Here is a 21,537-nt window from a genome sequence, read left to right on the forward strand (position 1 = left end):
AAGTTTCATTAACATCAGATTAAAGTTGTGACCTCTAGAGTGTACACATGCTAAAAACGAGATTTTTCGTACAACCATGAAGTTACGGTCCTATACATGTCAATATCGAAAGATACCAAGATCTTTGGGAGATAGACCTATATTTCAAGTTTCGTCAAAATCAGATAAAAATTGTGACCTGTAGCGTGTCCACAAACAAAATGTGAACAGACACACGGATGGATGTACGGACAGGGGCGACGACAATATACGTCCGCATGAAAATGTGCGTGTATAAAAACGTAGAACCCAACAGCTTTCAACCCTTTATTCAATATCAGATCAACTGTATAATAATTATGGGAAACAAACAGTACCATAAAATATCTCTCCCATTTAAACACTGATGGAATGGAAGTCATTATACAAACATAATGAGGTATTTCATTAAAATTATAATAAATTGAAAATTAAATAAATAACATTCGTTCTTTTCAAAAAGTAACCAAATATTATACTACATATTGCTTGGCGGTAAAAATGTTTCTTCTGGCAAAATGCATAATGTAGTTTAGGGATGAGCCAAAACTGATGTTAGAAGTGGTGGCGAATGCATATTATTCATTGAAGGAATCCCTATTTGATAGTCAACCGCCATAATTATTTTAAAATTGATTCTTCTTGTGTAGAGATTTTAAAAAAAAGAAGGGAAATAACTTTAGACTGGCTTGAAACAGAAAAAGACACACTGAAATCAGATTTTTACCATGCAAGGAAAAAATAGGTTGCCAGGCAACAACACATATACCGTCAGCAGCTAGGTAGTCTGAGTACTCCATACATTTAATCGCACAATGAATCTTTAAGTAAATAAAAAGCATACTCTTCATACAATACTGTATAATATCAATGGCGTGATGAGAAGATTCTATGACATAATTAAGGTAAATAACTCTATAAGTAGTTATTATAAATTGTTGTCGTTGTTATTCATCGTAACAATTGAAAACAAAGAACAGAAAGGGCCATAACTCTAGAAGTAATGAACAGAAATTGTTGAAATTCAAAAGGCTTCTTCGATTCACTAATCCAAATAATGCACATAAATTTCATACAGATCGGATGATAACTTTTGTCACAAGGTTCTAGTCGCAATTAACAGAAATTCAAGAGAGTTGGGGTTTAACGTCACTCGACACAAACTAGGTCATTTCGGGACTAACATATGGTTTAATTTTATTTCAATAATTTGCTTGCGCTTAGGGGTCTTTAGCAGTGGGAGGAAACCGGAGAACCCGGAGAAAACCCACAAGGTTGGACAGGCAACCCAACTACTTGTCATGTACAACTGGGGAATAGAAACCATCACGGCAGTTGACTCAATGACAAACCTTATGATGCAGCGCACACAAGATAACCATTCAGCCATCCACCCCCCCACCCCCCGTTAGAGCATTCACAAAGTGAAACTACTGAAATTAAATAGGATTCTTCATCTCACTGATGTAAACGACATATATCCATTTCAAAACATTCAGATTATGAATGTAGTCTGTAAAGTGTTCACAAGAAATTGTGGACGACGGATGGACTGAGGCAACGACAATCTACGGCCACATTTCCATGTGGGTGTATAAAAAGTATACAAGGGACCATAATCCAGTATGTTACGGTCCGACATGATTCAATATCAAAAGGAACAAAGACCTTTGGGATATAAACCTACATGTTAAGTTTCATCAAGAGAGGTTGCCAGGCAACGAAACATACGCCCACAGCAGCAAAATCGTTTGGGCAGTCAACAAGAGTTGTCGCATATTTTTACTTTTTCCGGTAATGAAACATTTATAATACATTAAAATCTGATTAAGAGTAACAACTCATTGAGTAATTATCAGAAAATCATTAGAATTTGTTCGGTTTTTATAAAGTTCTGCCCTATGCTAACATTTAGTATACGAAACATTTAATATCATGGATTTAGCTGTTCAAGTTATCAAAATTCATTGAAAATCAATATACTTGTTCGTCTCAAGACCTTAAACTCTGTGTATCAATCTGAAGTCAATCGGATAATAACTTTAGCCTCTAGAGCATCACAAGAATTTTCAAAGTGATCATGGGCCATAACTTTGGCAGTAATTATCGGAAATCGTTAAAAATCAATAGGATTCTTCATTCGTGACCTCAAACACTGCGTATAAATTTGAAGTCAATCGGATATTAACTTTAGCCTCTAGAGCATCACAAGATTTTTCAAAGTGATCAAGGGCCATAACTTTGGCAGTAATTATCGGAAATCGCTGAAAATCAATAGGATTCTTCGTCTCGTGACCTCCAACACTGCGTATAAATTTAAAGTGAATTGGATATTAACATTAGCGTCTAGAGCATCCACATGATAAGTAATTATCGGAAATCGCTGAAAATCAATAGGCTTCGACAATATGACCACATTTCAATGTGGGCGTATAAAAATTGGATACAAATTGTGACCTCAAGAGGGTCCAAATCCTTAGTAATAGATGCATTTACACTATTTGCGGATGGGGAACGGCCATTTTGACAGCAAGTTTCAGTCTGATTTTTCACAAAATTCAAACCCAACTGTCATAGTGTAAAGGTGATATATTTTTAACATCGCCTTAAAATTTTGACCTTTATAGAGAGACCACAGCCTTGGTATTACATACTTTCCACTATTTGCATACGGAAGCGGCCATTTTGTGCGGCAGTTTTGGTATGATTTTCACGAAATTCGAATTCAACCGTAATTATGGTGTAATTGCGTATAGCGGTCTTTAGTAATGGGAGGACCCGGAGAAAACCCACGAGGTTGGACAGGCGACCATACTACTTGCCACATACAACCGGGGAATTGAAACCACGCCAGTTGACTCAATGACAGACCTTGTGATACAGCACAGGCTACATTTTTTGTCTAACTACGATAACCAGGCTCAGACAGAAATTTTCAACATATTCCCTTTTCATTATCTATTTTGTAACTATTATTGCGAGAACTGTTAGCTCTTTATCTAATCTTACAAAATCCCCCATTTAGTAATTATCAGAAAATATTAGAATTTGTTTGGCTTCCATTTCTGCCCTATACTAACTAGTATACAAAATGTTTAATTTCAAGGGCCATAACTCTCAGCTTCTTCGTCTCACGACCTTAAACACCGTGTATAAATCTGAAGTCAATCGGATTTTAACTTTAGCCTCTAGAGCGTCCACAAGATATTTCAAAGTGATCAAGGGCCATAACTCGGGTAGTAATTATCGGAAATCGTTGAAAATCAATATGCTTCTTCGTATCATGAACTTAAACACTGTGTATCAATTTAAAATCAATCAGATATTTGCCATTAGCTTCTAAAGCGCCCACAAAATTTTTCAGAGAGGCCAAGGCCCATAACTCGGGCGGTACTTATCAGAATTCGTTAAAAATCAATAGGCCTCTTTATCACATGACCTTAAACACTGTGTATAAATTTAAAATCAATTGGATATGAACTTTAGCCTTTAGAGCGTCCACAAGAATTTTCAAAGTTAAATTGTGAGCATATAAAAATGGGCATAACTCATTTGACGAAATAGGACTCCTTATCTTGTCATGACTTTGGAACGGAAAGTCGCAGAACACTTAATATTTCATGACCCCAATGTTTCCCGCCAAATTTGATAGAAATATGTTTAAGTTGCAATTTCATATTTTTACGTTATATTTTTAAAATTTATTAAAATAAAGCCTTAAAATAGATGGTGTCTATAGACAGTCCTACCTTGTTAAAGAATAATCCTATTAATCCTATAATTCACTATTGCCAGTTGAGAAATTGGCAAAAATATCATTTTCCTCTTCAAATTCAAACGTTTGAGGATAGCTACCTCATGGTGGAGGATAGAAAACAAGGGAGGTAATTGTGTTATTATTTCCGGTATAAATGAGTTTTAAGTGTGAGAATGACACCTATGATCGTATAATAGTGAGTTGACAACCTATTGAGCAAAGGACATAGAAATAATTATGTTTTGACTTTCTTAGAAAATATGAAATTGTAACTTTAAAAAATATAGCCTCTAGTGTGTTCATAAGATTTTTGGCAACGGGGGAATAAGTTGCAAAACACTGAATATTGATAGGGTTCCTTTCATCATGCCTTAAATGCATGAATAAAATCTGTAGGTTTTAGGCATAAGGGGGGGGGGGGGCGTAACTCCGGAACAAAGAGTCGTGGAACCTTGAATATCGATAGGATTCATTCTCTCATGATCCAGAAAGTTATGGTCTGAAGTGCGCAACTATGGAAAGGGACTGAGGTCTTTGGATTATAAACATACATTTCAAGTTTCATCAAACCTTGGTATTACATACTTTTACACTATTTGCATACAAGGAGCGGTCATTTTGTCTGGCAGTTTCGGTCAGATTTTACGAAATTCGAACTCAACCTTCATTGATGTGTAACGGTGATATATTTCAACAGTTTTTAAAATTGAATACAAATTGTGACTTCTTGCCGGTCCATAAGTTAAAACTGCGATTTTTCGAACATTCAGGGGCCATAATCTAGAAAGTTACGTTTGGATATGTGCGATTATCGAAAGAAACCAAGATCTTTGTGATATAAACATAAATTTAAAGTTTCATCAAAATCGGATAAAAATTGTGGCTTCTGGAGGGTTCACAACTTTGATATACCATATTTTTACACAACTTGCGTATGAGGGGCAGCCATTTTGTTCGGCAGTTTTGGTCGGATTTTCATGAAATTCGAACTCAACCATCATTAGGGTGAAACGAAATGAAATGAAATGAAATGAAATGGGGTTTCACGACCTACTGTTTTGCTTCAAACTGGGCTAATGAAGACGGGCATATGCCATACAGTGTGCTATGAGGGAAATTTTGCCCGGACAGCGGCACTACGGCCTACTCTTATATCGAATTCCAACCATCAAGGGATCTTTTACGTGCACGCCAATGTGTACACGGGGCCTCGGTTTTTCGTCTCATCCGAATGACTAGACAGCTGTCCTTGTCAGGCCCTCCGTCCTGCATCACTGACAAGGGGGAACCACGCCGGAAAATCGGGATGAACTAGGGTGAAACAGTGATATATTTACATGTTTTTTTAAATCAGATAAAATTGTGACGGACGGACAGTCAGTGACCGCCCTAGACTCTTAAAACCTTTAGCCAAATTTTTAGCCAATTCAAAATTTTATTAGCCAATTCAGAAAGTTTTAGCCAAATATTTTATATCATTTTTATTCATATGTTTGTTAATTAAAAATGAAAATAAATGTGTGTGTGTGTTTGTTGTATTTTACGTCCGCTTCCACCGAGGTGATATCGCGGACAAAATAAATGTTTAATATGTACTTTTATTTTATGATCAGTAGTGGAATATCGCGTTTTATCAGTGAAATAAAAGTGTTATTCCACTGGCTAGTTGTTTTTACCTAAAATGATTGTAAAATCATAAAATAAATAGAACATTTGTCGTTTTGTCGTGAATAACATATTTTATTTCATCTCTAAGCAAGAAAACGTTTATGTTTTCACTCATGCTACGCATTCGTGAAAATATAAGTTTTCTTGCTTCTCGATGAAATAAAATATGTTATTCACTCTAAAACGACAAATATCCTCTATATATAGTACACAAGAATATTATTTTATCTCCTTGTTCATGCAAAAGTTCACATTATTGAGAGAATGAATGCAGATAACAAAAAAATGTTTATAGGACGTACTTCACAGTCACATGATTTAATTTACTTCATCGTCATAACAGAAAAGACACGACGATTCTTTTTAAGACACCGCTGATTTGAAATTTATGTCCGGTCCATCCATTTTTATAAGCATGAGGTCATTGAGGGTTAGCTCGACGGTCTCGGTTAAAGGTCTAATTTTTGTCCACATGTTGATGAAGCCAACGAAGGACTTGCGTCCGAGATGACACGCTCACTCACGGAAGTGGATTCTGGACTAACAGTAGTCGTAGGAAGGAAAAAGGAATCTATCCTTATTTTGGGTTTACTAGTATTAGTTGTCATTAATGTGCGTTTTATTTATTTGCTGCGTAAGTAAAGAAAACTTGTAGTGAAGCGAATGTAAACAACGCAGTGCCACACAAAAGGGGCGTAACTGTGTTTTATAGTCTCCAGACTCGATCTTTCGGTCGTTTTAATGCGTAATATTGTAACATTGACTGATTTGCGACTTGTAAGATTGAGACTAGAGTAATTAATGTACTAAAAATAGAAACTCCATCGAGTCGATCGAAAGAAGCGTTTAACGAGACGATTTCAAGTTTAATATTAGCAGATTTACGAAATAACACTCTCTAAAATTCATTCGCCAAATTTTTCGCCAGTATCATCACTTTATTCGCCAATAAAAATAATTGTCGCCATTGGCGAATTGGCGAATGTCTAGGGCGGTCACTGGACAGTGGGAACGACAATATACGTCCACATAAAAATGTACCCTCTATTACATTCACAAGGTTTTTGAAAGAGATCGACAGAGAAAGGCGGAAATCAACAGGGCTCATCCTCTCATTGCCCCCATCCCCCCCACACTCATCCGATGAGTGCAAATATCGATGAGTGCAAATATCGAAAGGAACCCAGATCGTTAGGATATAAACATATTATTTTAAGTTTCATCAAAATCGGATAAAAATTGTGACGCCTACGATCCACAACCTTGGCATTACATATTTTTACCCTAATTGAGTATGGGGAGCGGCCATTTTGCCGGGCAGTTTTGGTCTGATTTTCACTAAATTCAAATCAACTGTCATTATGGTGTAATGGTGATACATTTAAATGTTTTTTGTTTAAATCGAATAAAAATTGTGACCTCTAGAGGGTCCACAAGCTAAAATCGCGGTTACTCGTACAATCAGGGGTCATAATCCACAAACTTATTGTCCGATCTGCGTGAATATCGAAAGGAACTGAGATATTTGGTATATAAACATATATTTTAAGTTCCATCCAAATCGGATAACCAGTGGCTGCCAGGCAGGATACACCCACATTTTCGAGAGATGGATAGAGAACAAGCTAAAAAAGAAAGTTATTTTTCCTACAATCATGGGCCATTATTCAGGAAATTACAATTCGATATAAGCGAATATCGAAAGGAACCGAGATCTTTGGGTTATAACCTTACATTTCAAGTTTCAACAAAATCAGATAAAAATTGTGATCTCTATAGGGTCCACAACCTTAATATACCATATTTTTACCCTTATTTGAGAACGAAGGGCGGCCATTTTGTCTGTCAGTTTTGGGCCAATTTTCACGAAATTTGAACTCTGCCATCCTTAGGGTGTAACAGTGATATAATAATACATTTTTTTAAATCGGATAAAAATTATGACCTCTGTAGGTGTAGGGTCCACAAGCTAAAAATGCGATTTTTCGTACAATCAGGGCCATTATTCAGGAAGTTACGGTTCGATATGCACGAATATCGAAAGGAACCAAGATCTTTGGGTTATAAACTTACATTTCAATCGGATAAAAATTGCGACCTCTACAGGGTCCAAAACCTTGATATACCATATTTTTACGCTATTTGAGAACAAAGGGCAGACATTTTGTCTGTCAATTTTGGGTCGATTTTCACAAAATTTGAACTCAACCCCCTTGGAAAAGGGGGAATAACTCTGGTACGAAAGGTCGTAGAATGTTGAATATTGATAGGGTTTATCCTCTAATGACCACGATGATTCACAGCAAATTTGAAAAGAATCTGTCATAATCAGCAGCCTCTATCCGGTTCACAAGCCAATTGATTGACGGAAAGACCGACAGTCATAATATGCCCACAATGAAATGTAACCTCTATCACATTACTGCCCTAATTGTTGATGGACGGCCCGATACATGCCAATATCGAAAGCAGCCGAGATCTTTTGGAGATAAACCTTTATTTCAAGTTTCGTCAAAATCGGATAAGAATTGTGACCGGTAGAGTGTCCACAAACAAATTGTGGACGGACGGACGTCCAGACCGACGGACGGACAGGGGCGTTGACAATATACGTCCACATGAAAATGTGGGCATATAAAAATTGATGCCTCTTGAGGGGCCACATCCTTGTTATAACATACTTTTGCACTATTTGCATACGTGGAGCGGTCATTTTGTCAAGCAGTCTCGTTCCAATTTTCACAAAATTTAACTCAACCGTCATTATGGTGTAATGGTAATATATGTGAACGGTGCAAAAGTTTGAATATTGATAGGGTTAGTCCATGACAATTCACATCAGACTTGAAAAGAATATGTTGTAAACTATAGCTTCTATCACATTCAAAATTGTTAGGGTCCGTCCCCTCATGATCACGGTGCTTGACACTAAATGTGAAAAGAATCTGTCAAAAACTGTAGCCTCTATCGCGTTCACAAGCCAATTGTTGACAGACATGAAATGTATAAAAATATGTTGAGAACTGTAGCCTATATCACAAGGGTTTTGGAAAAGGGGGAATAACTCTGGTACGAAAGGTCGTAGAATGTTGAATATTGATAGGGTTTATCCTCTAATGACCACGATGATTCACAGCAAATTTGAAAAGAATCTGTCATAATCAGCAGCCTCTATCCGGTTCACAAGCCAATTGATTGACGGAAAGACCGACAGTCATAATATGCCCACAATGAAATGTAACCTCTATCACATTACTGCCCTAATTGTTGATGGACGGCCAGCCGGACTCACGTGGATGACGACATACTACACCCACACATAATTTGGGTGTATAAAAATTTATCAATTACCATAGCTCTTGACAGTAAATATCAGATATCTTTAAAAATTGGCTTTTACGTCTCATAATGTTAAGTCAATCGGATGATAACTTAGTCTATAGAGCATCCACAAGATCTTTCGAATTAAAGATACATTATGGAAGACTTCTCACTATAATAGTTAAAAACCAGATAATGTAAGGGGAATATGCTGAATATTTCAGTCAAATTGCTTCACATTAATCCGAGAAAACTTTATTTTAAAATCATTGTAGCCTCGATTGTTAATTATTGTGACAGCAGCAACGATGACAAAGTCTCGATTATCCATTTTTTTGTTTAATCATCAATGGACGCTGAACAGCAGGTCGGATTCAAATCCATAGAAAATCGGACACATAAGATGTCATCGAGAGTTGATTATGCTCTTTTCATGTTAATAAATGTCTAATTAATAATTTATATAACATTTTAGGCTGAAACAAAGACCTGCAATACGCAGATATACCTCTTGCATAATGCATGTTTAATCAAGTACCATAACTCTGACAGCAATTATTAGAAATTGGTAAATAAATCAGAAACATTCTGACTGCCATAAACTTAAACACTGTGTAAAATTTTCAAAGCAATCGAATGATAACCTTATCTTGTAGAGTTTCCATAAGGCAATTGTAGACGACAGACTCGGGTGACGACCATATACAACCATATTTCAATGTGGGCTTATAAAAATGCCATGATAAAAATAAGTTTATAGTGGATCTAATCCAATATAACAACTTCTGGTAATTCCAAGTGTGGTGGTGTATGTCTTATAATAGAATGATAATCTGAGTTAGTCAAATCTACATGATTATTTGTTCCTAGATGGGATAAATATTTATTTTTCTTAAGCTTGGTCTGTTGAAGGTCACCATTGTCCGAATCAGAGCTACTGATAGAAATGACTGAAATTGAAGATGATGATGGATTAGGTGTAGAATTAACAGATTTGTTAAAATAAACCGGTAAATTAGTAGTTACAAGTTTGTCAACTTCTACCTCGTCTAGTGTTTTACAAGCTTGATTAAATCTATCATCACTGCCACTGTATTTGCATTTATTTTTCGAAGTTAATAAACGTTTATTGTGACCTTCCTGTCTACTTAGAGTAGGCGGTAGTTTGCTATCGTAATTTGGTGATATACATTTAATTGATACATCTTCATCAATTGGAACTAAAACTGGTGGTGTATCGAGATCATCAAATCTAGAATGATGCGAACTTGATCTAGATTTAGTTCTTTCATCATCGCTATCCTCACTATCAGTCATTTGCAACTTTAATGTCCAATCATCTTCTTTATCTTCAATGTTGTCTCTTGAAGATTTAGGTTTACTGATATGAATTTTTTTACCTCTCCATGTTATAGTCAAGCTCTTACGTTCTGGTAAATCAGTAACATCACTTATAGAATAACTCTCAGAAGAGTCTGAATCAGATGTTGAATGTGGACTGTGATCAATTGATGATGTAAAATTCGGAAAGTAGGCTGTAGATGTGTTACTACTAGCAACAGAGACTCTGCTATTAGAACTGCTAGTTGAGACAGTCAAACTATGTCCATATGAATCATCAGTTAATGTTATATTAGCTGTAACAGAACTACCTCTACTTCTGTTTAGTGAGAGTCTTTGTCGTTTCCTACATTGTTCTATAGATGATGTCAGATGATATTCTTCATCAGATCTCTCATAAACATCAACATCTGTATCACATGGTGTAACATAAACACTTATTTTATCAGATGGACACTGGTTTTGTAATTCAGTCTGTCTCCTTTTCTTTTGAGCATCTGTTAACTGTATTCTTTTTGAACTTTTAGAAATAGGACTTTTAGTTTTTGTTGTGCTTGTTTTCTTTCCTGTTTTTTTCTCACTTTCAGCTACAAAAAAGCCAAACAAAACCTTACATAGAAATACAAGCAATTAAGATAGGTTGCCAGGCAACGAAACATACGCCCACAGCAACTAAATCATCAGGGCAGTCAACAAGGGTTGTCGCATATTTTTACTTTTTTCGGTAATGAAACATTTATAATACACTAAAATCTGATTAAGAGCAACAACTCAAGAAGTAATTATCAGAAAACTATTAGAATTTGTTTGGTTTTTTATAAAGTTCTGCCCCATGCTAACGTTTTGTATGCAAAGCTTTTAATATCATGGATTTAACTGTTTAAGTCATAAAAATTCATTGAAAATCAATATACTTGTTCGTCTCAAGATCTTAAACTCTGTGTATCAATCTGAAGTCAATCGGATTATAACTTAAGCCTTTAGAGCATCACAAGATTTTGCAAAGTGATCAAGGGCCATAACTTTGGCAGTAATTATCGGAAATCGTTGAAAATCAATAGGAATCTTCGTCTCATGACCTCAAACACTGTGTATAAATTTAAACTTAATCGGATATTAACTTTAGCCTCTAGAGCATCCACAAGATTCTTTGAAGTGATCAAGGGCCATAACTCTGGCAGTAATTATCGGAAATCGCTGAAAATCAATAGGCTTCTTCGTCTCATGACCTTAAACACTGTGTATAAATTGAAAGTCAATCGGATATTAACTTTGGCCTCTAGAGCATCCACAAGATTTTTCAAAGTGATCAAGGGCCATAACTCTGGTAGCAAATATTGGAAATCGCTGAAAATCAATAGGCTTCTTCGTCTCATCACCTCAAACACTGTGTATAAATTTAAGGTCAATTGGATATTAACTTTGGCCTCTAGAGCATCCACAAGATTTTTCAAAGTGATCAAGGGCCATAACTCTGGCAGTAATTATCGGAAATCGCTGAAAATAAATAGGCTTCTTCGTCTCAAGACCTTAAACACTGTGTATAAATTTAAAGTCAATCAGATATTAACTTTAGCCTCTAGAGCGTCCACAAGCAATTGTGGACGCTGGACCGACGACAATATACAACCACATTTCAATGTGGGCGTATAAAAACGAATTTGTACCAACTATTGCTCAATGCTTCATTCATACAAAATTTGAAAACATCTATTATGATACGCCCACACAGCAGCTCAGCTATGTCTCGACAGCAGTTTATTTGAAAGGTAATCTTGACCAATTTTGACAAGGGATGCCTTAAAGAAATCTGATCTCTGTCGTGTTTACGAGCTTGAAAAAGAGGGAAGGGGGGGGGCGTAACTCTGAAAGTTAACTTCAGGGAATGCTAAATATCGATAGGATGTGTCCTCTCATAACCCCAATGCTTCCCACCAAACTTGAAAAGAGTGGAAATATGCCCACACAGCAGTTTTGAATCTATTAAAAACTGCAGTCATTACCATGTTCACAAGGTTTATGGAAAAGGGGGGGGGGGGTAACTCTGAAACAAAAGGTCACAGAACACTGGATATCAATACGGTTTAAAGATTCGTTAAAAACCATAGCCTCTATCCCGCTCACAAGGTGATTATGTTATATGGAGTGACTTAGGATTCAGACCTGTGAGTAGTTCTGTGGTGGGAACTGAAAGTAATTTCTCGGGGAAGAGAATGAAAAATTCTGTGAATTAATCTGTCGGCGGCCAATAGCTCTGTTCACAGATCAAGTTGTTCTTGTTGGGGCAACACTTTTCGAAAAAGCTCAAGACCAAGATTGAAATGAAACTTGTCATGCTTGTTCCTTGGACATACAGTGTGCTCGTATTTTTCTAATTGTTCAATAGCCATAAATCATGCACATAAATTTTCAAAGAGATCAAGGGCCATAAGCATCTGAAATCGTGATCAAGGGCAGTAGCTCAAAAAGTAATTCCAGGCTTCTTCATCTTATAACCTTAAAGAGTGCACATATAAATTTCAAGTCAATCAGATAATAACTTTAGCCTCTTAGAGCGCCCACAAGATTTATTAAAGTGTTCCAAGGCCATAATTCTGCTAGTAATTATTGAAAATCATTGAAAAGCAATCGGATTCTTCCTCTCATGACCTTAAACAATGTGTATTGGATGATAACCTTTCAATTGTGGAATATACACGGATGGGAGTGATGTCACCATGGTCTATCAAGACCCTATAATTACCTTTCTATAGTTGAATTAATGATGGGTTACCTTAACACTGATATAACATCTTACAGCATAGTCCTCTTAACGAGTATTCTAATAAGAATGTATGTTAATGGTAATATTTTAATACATGTATATAGTTAATATTATAAGCTTATTTTCTAGGTCTATAATCTTCTTTGTATTCTTTTAATATTTTAATCTATGTCTAAATTGTTGTGTTTATGTTAATTGTAATGTAGGTAGCTAAGATGTTACATCTTCAAATATATATAAATGTGAAGAGGGACCCAGAAAGAACAAGTTAGGGAAGAGATACAGTTAACAGGCTACATTTAATTTATGCCAACTCTTGAAATTATACCTCTTTAGTTGGGCATAATTCTGTATACCTATAATATAGTTCTGAATATTGTCTGTTATAATTGTTATTACTGTATCGACATAAAGTACTACAACTAACTGAATCATGTGTTTATGATCTATGAATAAGAAGAGACCACAATGAAGAATTGACAACAGTACTAAGAACCAAGCTGGTTACAGTGACAACAATATACGATCACATCTCAATGTGTGCATAGTCCAGCAGCAGGTCGACAAACCTGGAAACATATAGCCCACCTAATGTTTTTAGATGGATTATATGTGACCACGTATATCAAAGTGAGTCGGAATACGCAAAATCTAATTTTGGACTAGAGACAAAATAAGTGAAAATATTGATTTTGATTGAAATTGAGATTTTCACAAAAATGATTCTATAAATATACTATCTATCGACATAAAAGATCAAAATAGCAATAAAAGATTTATTCATATCATCTTTAAAAAAATAATTTATCAGCCTTAAATGGAAATAAAAAAAATCGCCAATAATTTTCTTTTCGAAGAGAATTTTATTGATAGATGAATTCACTTTACTGTCGCTTCTTCAAACGGCATGCAAAGTAAGGAATGCATCTTGGATATTATTGTTTAAAATTCTCTTATCATCATGGGTCGAAAAAATGAGAATGACCAAAGAGCTGAATTGCGACTATTCTCGAGTCTGTCATTGTTTAATTACATCAAAGCCAGAATGCACGAAAGTGAACGTAAATATCATACACGCAAAATCGTATTAAATGAACACGTGTACAGCTGTGGCGGCTTCTTTGATGATTATCCAATCAACAATCTTAATCTCCTGACCACTAGCTGGCACTAGGGTGCTAATTAATTGATGAGATTAACTGTTAATCTCACCAACGTTATAATATACAAAACAGACTACTAATATATAGATTATTCTTCAGTATAATTAACATTATCATATGAATATGCCGCATGTGTTATGGATGTTTCGTCACGAAAGGAGTCCATTTACTACGATTTTCGTCGTCAGGACCCTTGAAATCCTAAATAAAAACCAGCGGCTGCCAGGCAGGATACGCCCAGATTTTCGAGAGATGGATAGAAAACAAGCTAAAACGAAAGTGATTTTTCTTACAATCAAGGGCCATAAATCCGGAAATTACAATTCGAAATGCGCAAATATCGAAAGGAACCAAGATCTTTGGGTTATAAACTTACATTTCAAGTTTCAACAAAATCGGATAAAAATTGTGACCTCTATAGGGTCCACAACCTTGATATACCACATTTTTACATAATTTGAGAACGAGGGGCAGCCATTTTGTCTGTCAGTTTTGGGCCGATTTTCACGAAATTCAAACTCAGCCGTCCTTAGGGTGTAACGGTGATATAATAATTCGATTTTTTAAATCGGATAAAAATTATGACCTCTATAGGGTTCACAAGCTAAAAACGTGATTTTTCATAGAATCAGGGGCCATTATTCAGGAAGTTTAGGTCTGATATGCACGAATATATCGAAAGGAACCAAGATCTTTGGGGTGTTAACTTACATTTCAAGTTTCAACAAAATCGGATAAAAATTGTGACCTCTATAGGGTCCACAACTTTGAACTCGATTTGAACTCATTCGTCCTTGGGGTGTAACGGTGATATAATAATACGTTTTTTTAAATTGGATAAAAATTATGTCCTCTATAGGGTCCACAAGCTAAAAACGCGATTTTTCGTACAATCAGGGGCCATAATTCAGGAAGTTACGGTCCGATATGCGCGAATATCGAAAGGAACCGAGATCTTTGGGTTATAAACTTACATTTCAAGTTTCAACAAAATCGGATAAAAATTGTGACCTCTATATAGGGTCCACAACCTTGATATACCATATTTTTACGCTATTTGAGAACAAACTGAGGCCAGTTTGTCTGTCAGATTTCCGCCGATTTTCACGAAATTTGAACTCAGTTGTCCTTATGGTGTAACGGTGATATAATAATACAGTTTTTTAAATCGTATAAAAATTATGACCTCTATAGGGTCCACAAGCTAAAAACGCGATTTTTCGTACAATCAGGGGCCATAATTCAGGAAGTTACGTTCCAATATGCGCGAATATCGAAAGGAACCGAGATCTTTGGGCTATAAGCATACATTTCAAGTTTAAACCAAATCGGATAAAAATTGTGACCTCTACAGTGTTCACAAGCTAAAAACGTGATTTTTCGAGCAATCAGGGGCCATAATCCATGAAGTTACGGTCCGATACATGCCAATATCGAAAGGAACCGAGATCTTAGGGCGATAAACCTATATTTCAAGTTTCATTGAAATCGGATAAAAATTGTGACCTGTAGACTGTTCACAAACAATTGTGGACGGACGGACGGACGGACGGGGGCGACGACAATATACGTCCACATGAAAATGTGGGCATATAAAAATATTAAACGACAAAATAGCAAAAAATGGCGGAAATCGTCGGATCAAATTTTTACTATGATTTTCGTCTTCAGCACCCCTGAAAACCATTGGAAAGATATATTCAACGACAAAACAGCAAATAAATGGCCTGGTTGCTATGGGATTTTGTTTCTGATCATACCAAATCTTTGACTTGCTTTTTCTCAAAACTTACTTTTGTGAGTTGGGTAGCTTCGAATGGACAGAGCTCAGTCAATTTTTGCCCGTTTCAAACAAACTATACATCAAATTGAAGGTAATGAGTTGGAGAATGTGAAAATAACAATAACTCAATTTTTAAAATTTCCTCACTATGACTCAGTATGCCATGGGGGGTCACATTATCTTCTATATTTGTAGATTCAGAATCTGGATGATGCCACACTGGCACACTTAAGGAAATATTAAAGATGACCACGGTAAAACATTTTCTGGTTATTTAGTTTGAAGGCAGTTTCTATAAGAATTTAACCCGCTGAATCCAGTTTGCTTAGGTATTCCTCCCAATAGTGACGGCTAATTCCGCTTGGGGGCCAAATTCAAAATGGGGACTAATTTTGGCGGGAAACTCATAAAGTTCTCTAACCAGCGGCTGCCAGGCAGGATACGCCCACATTTCGTCACGAAAGGAAATGAAATGAAATGAAATGGGGTTTAACGTCCTACTGTTTTGCTCCGAACTGGGCTAATGAAGACGGGCATACGCCATACAGTGTGCTATGAGGTAAATTTTGCCCGGACAGCGGCACTACGGCCTACTCTTATATCGAATTCCAACTGCCAAGGGATCTTTTACGTGCACGCCAATGTGTACACGGGACCTCGGTTTTTCGTCTCATCCGAATGACTAGACAGCTGTCCTTGTCAGGCCCTCCGTCCTGCATCACTGACAAGGGGAAACCACGCCGGAAAATCTGGATGAACTTTCTCGGCCAATGCAGGGATCGAACACCCGACCTCGTCACGAAAGGAGTCCATTTACTACGATTTTCGTCGTCAGGACCCTTGAAATCCTAAATAAAAACCAGCGGCTGCCAGGCAGGATACGCCCAGATTTTCGAGAGATGGATAGAAAACAAGCTAAAACGAAAGTGATTTTTCTTACAATCAAGGGCCATAAATCCGGAAATTACAATTCGAAATGCGCAAATATCGAAAGGAACCAAGATCTTTGGGTTATAAACTTACATTTCAAGTTTCAACAAAATCGGATAAAAATTGTGACCTCTATAGGGTCCACAACCTTGATATACCACATTTTTACATAATTTGAGAACGAGGGGCAGCCATTTTGTCTGTCAGTTTTGGGCCGATTTTCACGAAATTCAAACTCAGCCGTCCTTAGGGTGTAACGGTGATATAATAATTTGATTTTTTAAATCGGATAAAAATTATGACCTCTATAGGGTTCACAAGCTAAAAACGTGATTTTTCATAGAATCAGGGGCCATTATTCAGGAAGTTTAGGTCTGATATGCACGAATATATCGAAAGGAACCAAGATCTTTGGGGTGTTAACTTACATTTCAAGTTTCAACAAAATCGGATAAAAATTGTGACCTCTATAGGGTCCACAACTTTGAACTCGATTTGAACTCATTCGTCCTTGGGGTGTAACGGTGATATAATAATACGTTTTTTTAAATTGGATAAAAATTATGTCCTCTATAGGGTCCACAAGCTAAAAACGCGATTTTTCGTACAATCAGGGGCCATAATTCAGGAAGTTACGGTCCGATATGCGCGAATATCGAAAGGAACCGAGATCTTTGGGTTATAAACTTACATTTCAAGTTTCAACAAAATCGGATAAAAATTGTGACCTCTATATAGGGTCCACAACCTTGATATACCATATTTTTACGCTATTTGAGAACAAACTGAGGCCAGTTTGTCTGTCAGATTTCCGCCGATTTTCACGAAATTTGAACTCAGTCGTCCTTATGGTGTAACGGTGATATAATAATACAGTTTTTTAAATCGTATAAAAATTATGACCTCTATAGGGTCCACAAGCTAAAAACGCGATTTTTCGTACAATCAGGGGCCATAATTCAGGAAGTTACGTTCCAATATGCGCGAATATCGAAAGGAACCGAGATCTTTGGGCTATAAGCATACATTTCAAGTTTAAACCAAATCGGATAAAAATTGTGACCTCTACAGTGTTCACAAGCTAAAAACGTGATTTTTCGAGCAATCAGGGGCCATAATCCATGAAGTTACGGTCCGATACATGCCAATATCGAAAGGAACAGAGATCTTAGGGCGATAAACCTATATTTCAAGTTTCATTGAAATCGGATAAAAATTGTGACCTGTAGACTGTTCACAAACAATTGTGGACGGACGGACGGACGGACGGGGGCGACGACAATATACGTCCACATGAAAATGTGGGCATATAAAAATATTAAACGACAAAATAGCAAAAAATGGCGGAAATCGTCGGATCAAATTTTTACTATGATTTTCGTCTTCAGCACCCCTGAAAACCATTGGAAAGATATATTCAACGACAAAACAGCAAATAAATGGCCTGGTTGCTATGGGATTTTGTTTCTGATCATACCAAATCTTTGACTTGCTTTTTCTCAAAACTTACTTTTGTGAGTTGGGTAGCTTCGAATGGACAGAGCTCAGTCAATTTTTGCCCGTTTCAAACAAACTATACATCAAATTGAAGGTAATGAGTTGGAGAATGTGAAAATAACAATAACTCAATTTTTAAAATTTCCTCACTATGACTCAGTATGCCATGGGGGGTCACATTATCTTCTATATTTGTAGATTCAGAATCTGGATGATGCCACACTGGCACACTTAAGGAAATATTAAAGATGACCACGGTAAAACATTTTCTGGTTATTTAGTTTGAAGGCAGTTTCTATAAGAATTTAACCCGCTGAATCCAGTTTGCTTAGGTATTCCTCCCAATAGTGACGGCTAATTCCGCTTGGGGGCCAAATTCAAAATGGGGACTAATTTTGGCGGGAAACTCATAAAGTTCTCTAACCAGCGGCTGCCAGGCAGGATACGCCCACATTTTTCAAGAGATGGATAGAGAGCAAGTTAAACAGAAAAGCGATTTTTTGTACAATCAGGGGCCATAATTCAGGAAGTTATGATCCGATATGCACAAATATCGACAGCAACCAAGATCTTTGGGTTATAAACATGCATTTCAAGTTTCATCAAAATTGGATCAAAATTGTGAGCTCTAGAGGGTTCACAACCGTGCTATATCATATTTTTACACTGTTTGCGTTGGAGGGACGGCCATTTTGTCCGGCAGTTTTGGTCCGATTTTCATTAAATTCGAACTCAACCATCATTAAGGTGTAACCATGATATATTCAAACGTTTTTTTAAATCGGAATAAAATTATGACCTCTAGAGGAACCTGAAGCTAAAAATGCGATTTTTCGTACAATCAAGGGTCATAATTCAGGAAGTTACGGTCTGATATGTGCGAATATCGAAAGGATCCGAGATCTTTGGGTTATAAACTTACATTTCAAGTTTCAACAAAATCGGATAAAAATTGTGACCTTTATATAGGGTCCACAACCTTGATATACCATATTTTTACGCTATTTGAGAACAAACTGAGGCCAGTTTGTCTGTCAGATTTCCGCCGATTTTCACGAAATTTGAACTCAGTCGTCCTTATGGTGTAACGGTGATATAATAATACAGTTTTTTAAATCGTATAAAAATTATGACCTCTATAGGGTCCACAAGCTAAAAACGCAATTTTTCGTACAATCAGGGGCCATAATTCAGAAAGTTACGTTCCAATATGCACGAATATCGAAAGGAATCGAGATCTTTGGGTTATAAGCATACATTTCAAGTTTAAACCAAATCGGATAAAAATTGTGACCTCTACAGTGTTCACAAGCTAAAAACATGATTTTTCGTGCAATCAGGGGCCATTATCCATGAAGTTACGGTCCGATACATGCCAATATCGAAAGGAACCGAGATCTTAGGGCGATAAACCTATATTTCAAGTTTCATTGAAATCGGATAAAAATTGTGACCTGTAGACTGTTCACAAACAATTGTGGACGGACGGACGGACAGGGGCGACGACAATATACGTCCACATGAAAATGTGGGCGTATAAAAATATTAAACGACAAAATAGCAAATAAATGGCGGAAATCGTCGGATCAAATTTTTACTATGATTTCGTCTTCAGCACCCCTGAAAACCCATGGAAACGACAAAACCCAACGACAAAACAGTAAATAAATGGCCTGGTTGCTATGGGATTTTGTTTCTGAACATACCAAATCTTTGACTTGCTTTTTCTCAAAACTTACTTTTGTGAGTTGGGTAGCTTCGAATGGACAGAGCTCAGTCAATTTTTGCCCGTTTCAAACAAACTATACATCAAATTGAAGGTAATGAGTTGGAGAATGTGAAAATAACAATAACTCAATTTTTAAAATTTCCTCACTATGACTCAGTATGCCATGGGGGGGTCACATAGTGATGCCACACATAAGGAAATATTAAAGATGACCACGGTAAAACATTTTCTGGTTATTTAGTTATCGAAAATTTGTGAGATTCTCTCGGACCTTAGTTTGAAGGCAGTTTCTATAAGAATTTAACCCGCTGAATCCAGTTTGCTTAGGTATTCCTCCCAATAGTGACGGCTAATTCCGCTTGGGGGCCAAATTCAAAATGGGGACTAATTTTGGCGGGAATCTCATAAAGTTCTCTAACCAGCGGCTGCCAGGCAGGATAAGCCCACATTTTTCAAGAGATGGATAGAGAGCAAGTTAAACAGAAAAGCGATTTTTTGTACAATCAGGGGCCATAATTCAAGAAGTTATGATCCGATATGCGCAAATATCGACAACAACCAAGATCTTTGGGTTATAAACATGCATTTCAAGTTTCATCAAAATTGGATCAAAATTGTGAGCTCTAGAGGGTTCACAACCGTGCTATATCATATTTTTACACTGTTTGCGTTGGAGGGGCGGCCATTTTGTCCGGCAGTTTTGGTCCGATTTTCATTAAATTCGAACTCAACCATCATTAAGGTGTAACCATGATATATTCAAACGTTTTTTTAAATCGGAATAAAATTATGACCTCTAGAGGGACCTGAAGCTAAAAAAGCGATTTTTCGTACAATCAAGAGTCATAATTCAGGAAGTTACAGTCCGATATGCGCGAATATCGAAAGGAACCAAGATCTTCGGGTTATTAACTTACATTTCAAGTTTCATCAAAATCAGAAAATTGTGAGCTCTAGAGGGTACATTACCTTGATATACCATATTTTTACTCTTTTTGAGAACGAGGGGCGGCCATTTTGTCTGTCAGTTTTGGTCCAATTTTTACGATATTCGAACTCAACCATCCTTAGTGTGTAACGGTGATATATTAAAACGTTTTCTTAACCCGTTAAGTGTGTAGTTTTTAAAATGTTAACTACACCCTATTGTGTAATTAATTTGACGAAAAACTTCATTTTTGGACCTTTTCATTCCTGAATACAAATGATAGTAGTCTGAAACCATATTAAAACTAACGGTAAATAGTGTTGTCTCCCTTCGATTAGATTTCTTTGTCCAGGCGTAATATAACGTCCTACACATGCTGCGATCGTATGTTCAAAGAATAGGTTGGGGAAAATACCTCCAAGGCGTTATATTACGCCCTACACATGGTGAGTGGCAGTTGTCCAGGACGTTATATAACACCCTACGCATTTAACGGGTTAAATCGGATAAAGATAGGTTGCCAGGCAACGAAACATACGCCCATAACAATTAAATCGTCCGGGCAGTCAACAAAAGTTGTTGCATATTTTTACTTTTTTCGGTAATGAAACATTTATAATACACTAAAATCTGATTAA

At 36.6% G+C, this 21,537-nt stretch overlaps 1 protein-coding gene across 4 annotated transcripts in view; it reads right to left on the reverse strand.

The window, feature by feature from the left end:
• LOC126820657 (G2/M phase-specific E3 ubiquitin-protein ligase) overlaps positions 1-21,537 on the reverse strand; it is a 169,751-nt gene that overhangs the window by 12,821 nt on the left and 135,393 nt on the right. For 3 of the 4 annotated variants that reach the window (XM_050548762.2, XM_050548763.2, XM_050548764.2), the window contains one exon: positions 294-10,692. The exons of the other annotated variant lie outside the window; for it this stretch is intronic. In XM_050548762.2, the coding sequence (XP_050404719.1) occupies positions 9,530-10,692 (1,163 nt within the window). In that variant the 3' untranslated portion in view covers positions 294-9,529. Of the gene's footprint in view, positions 1-293; positions 10,693-21,537 lie in introns of those variants that run through there. 4 annotated transcript variants of the gene reach the window in all.

The sequence above is a fragment of the Patella vulgata genome, chromosome 5, assembly GCF_932274485.2.
Source record: "Patella vulgata chromosome 5, xgPatVulg1.2, whole genome shotgun sequence".
Taxonomy (NCBI): Eukaryota; Metazoa; Mollusca; class Gastropoda; family Patellidae; genus Patella; species Patella vulgata.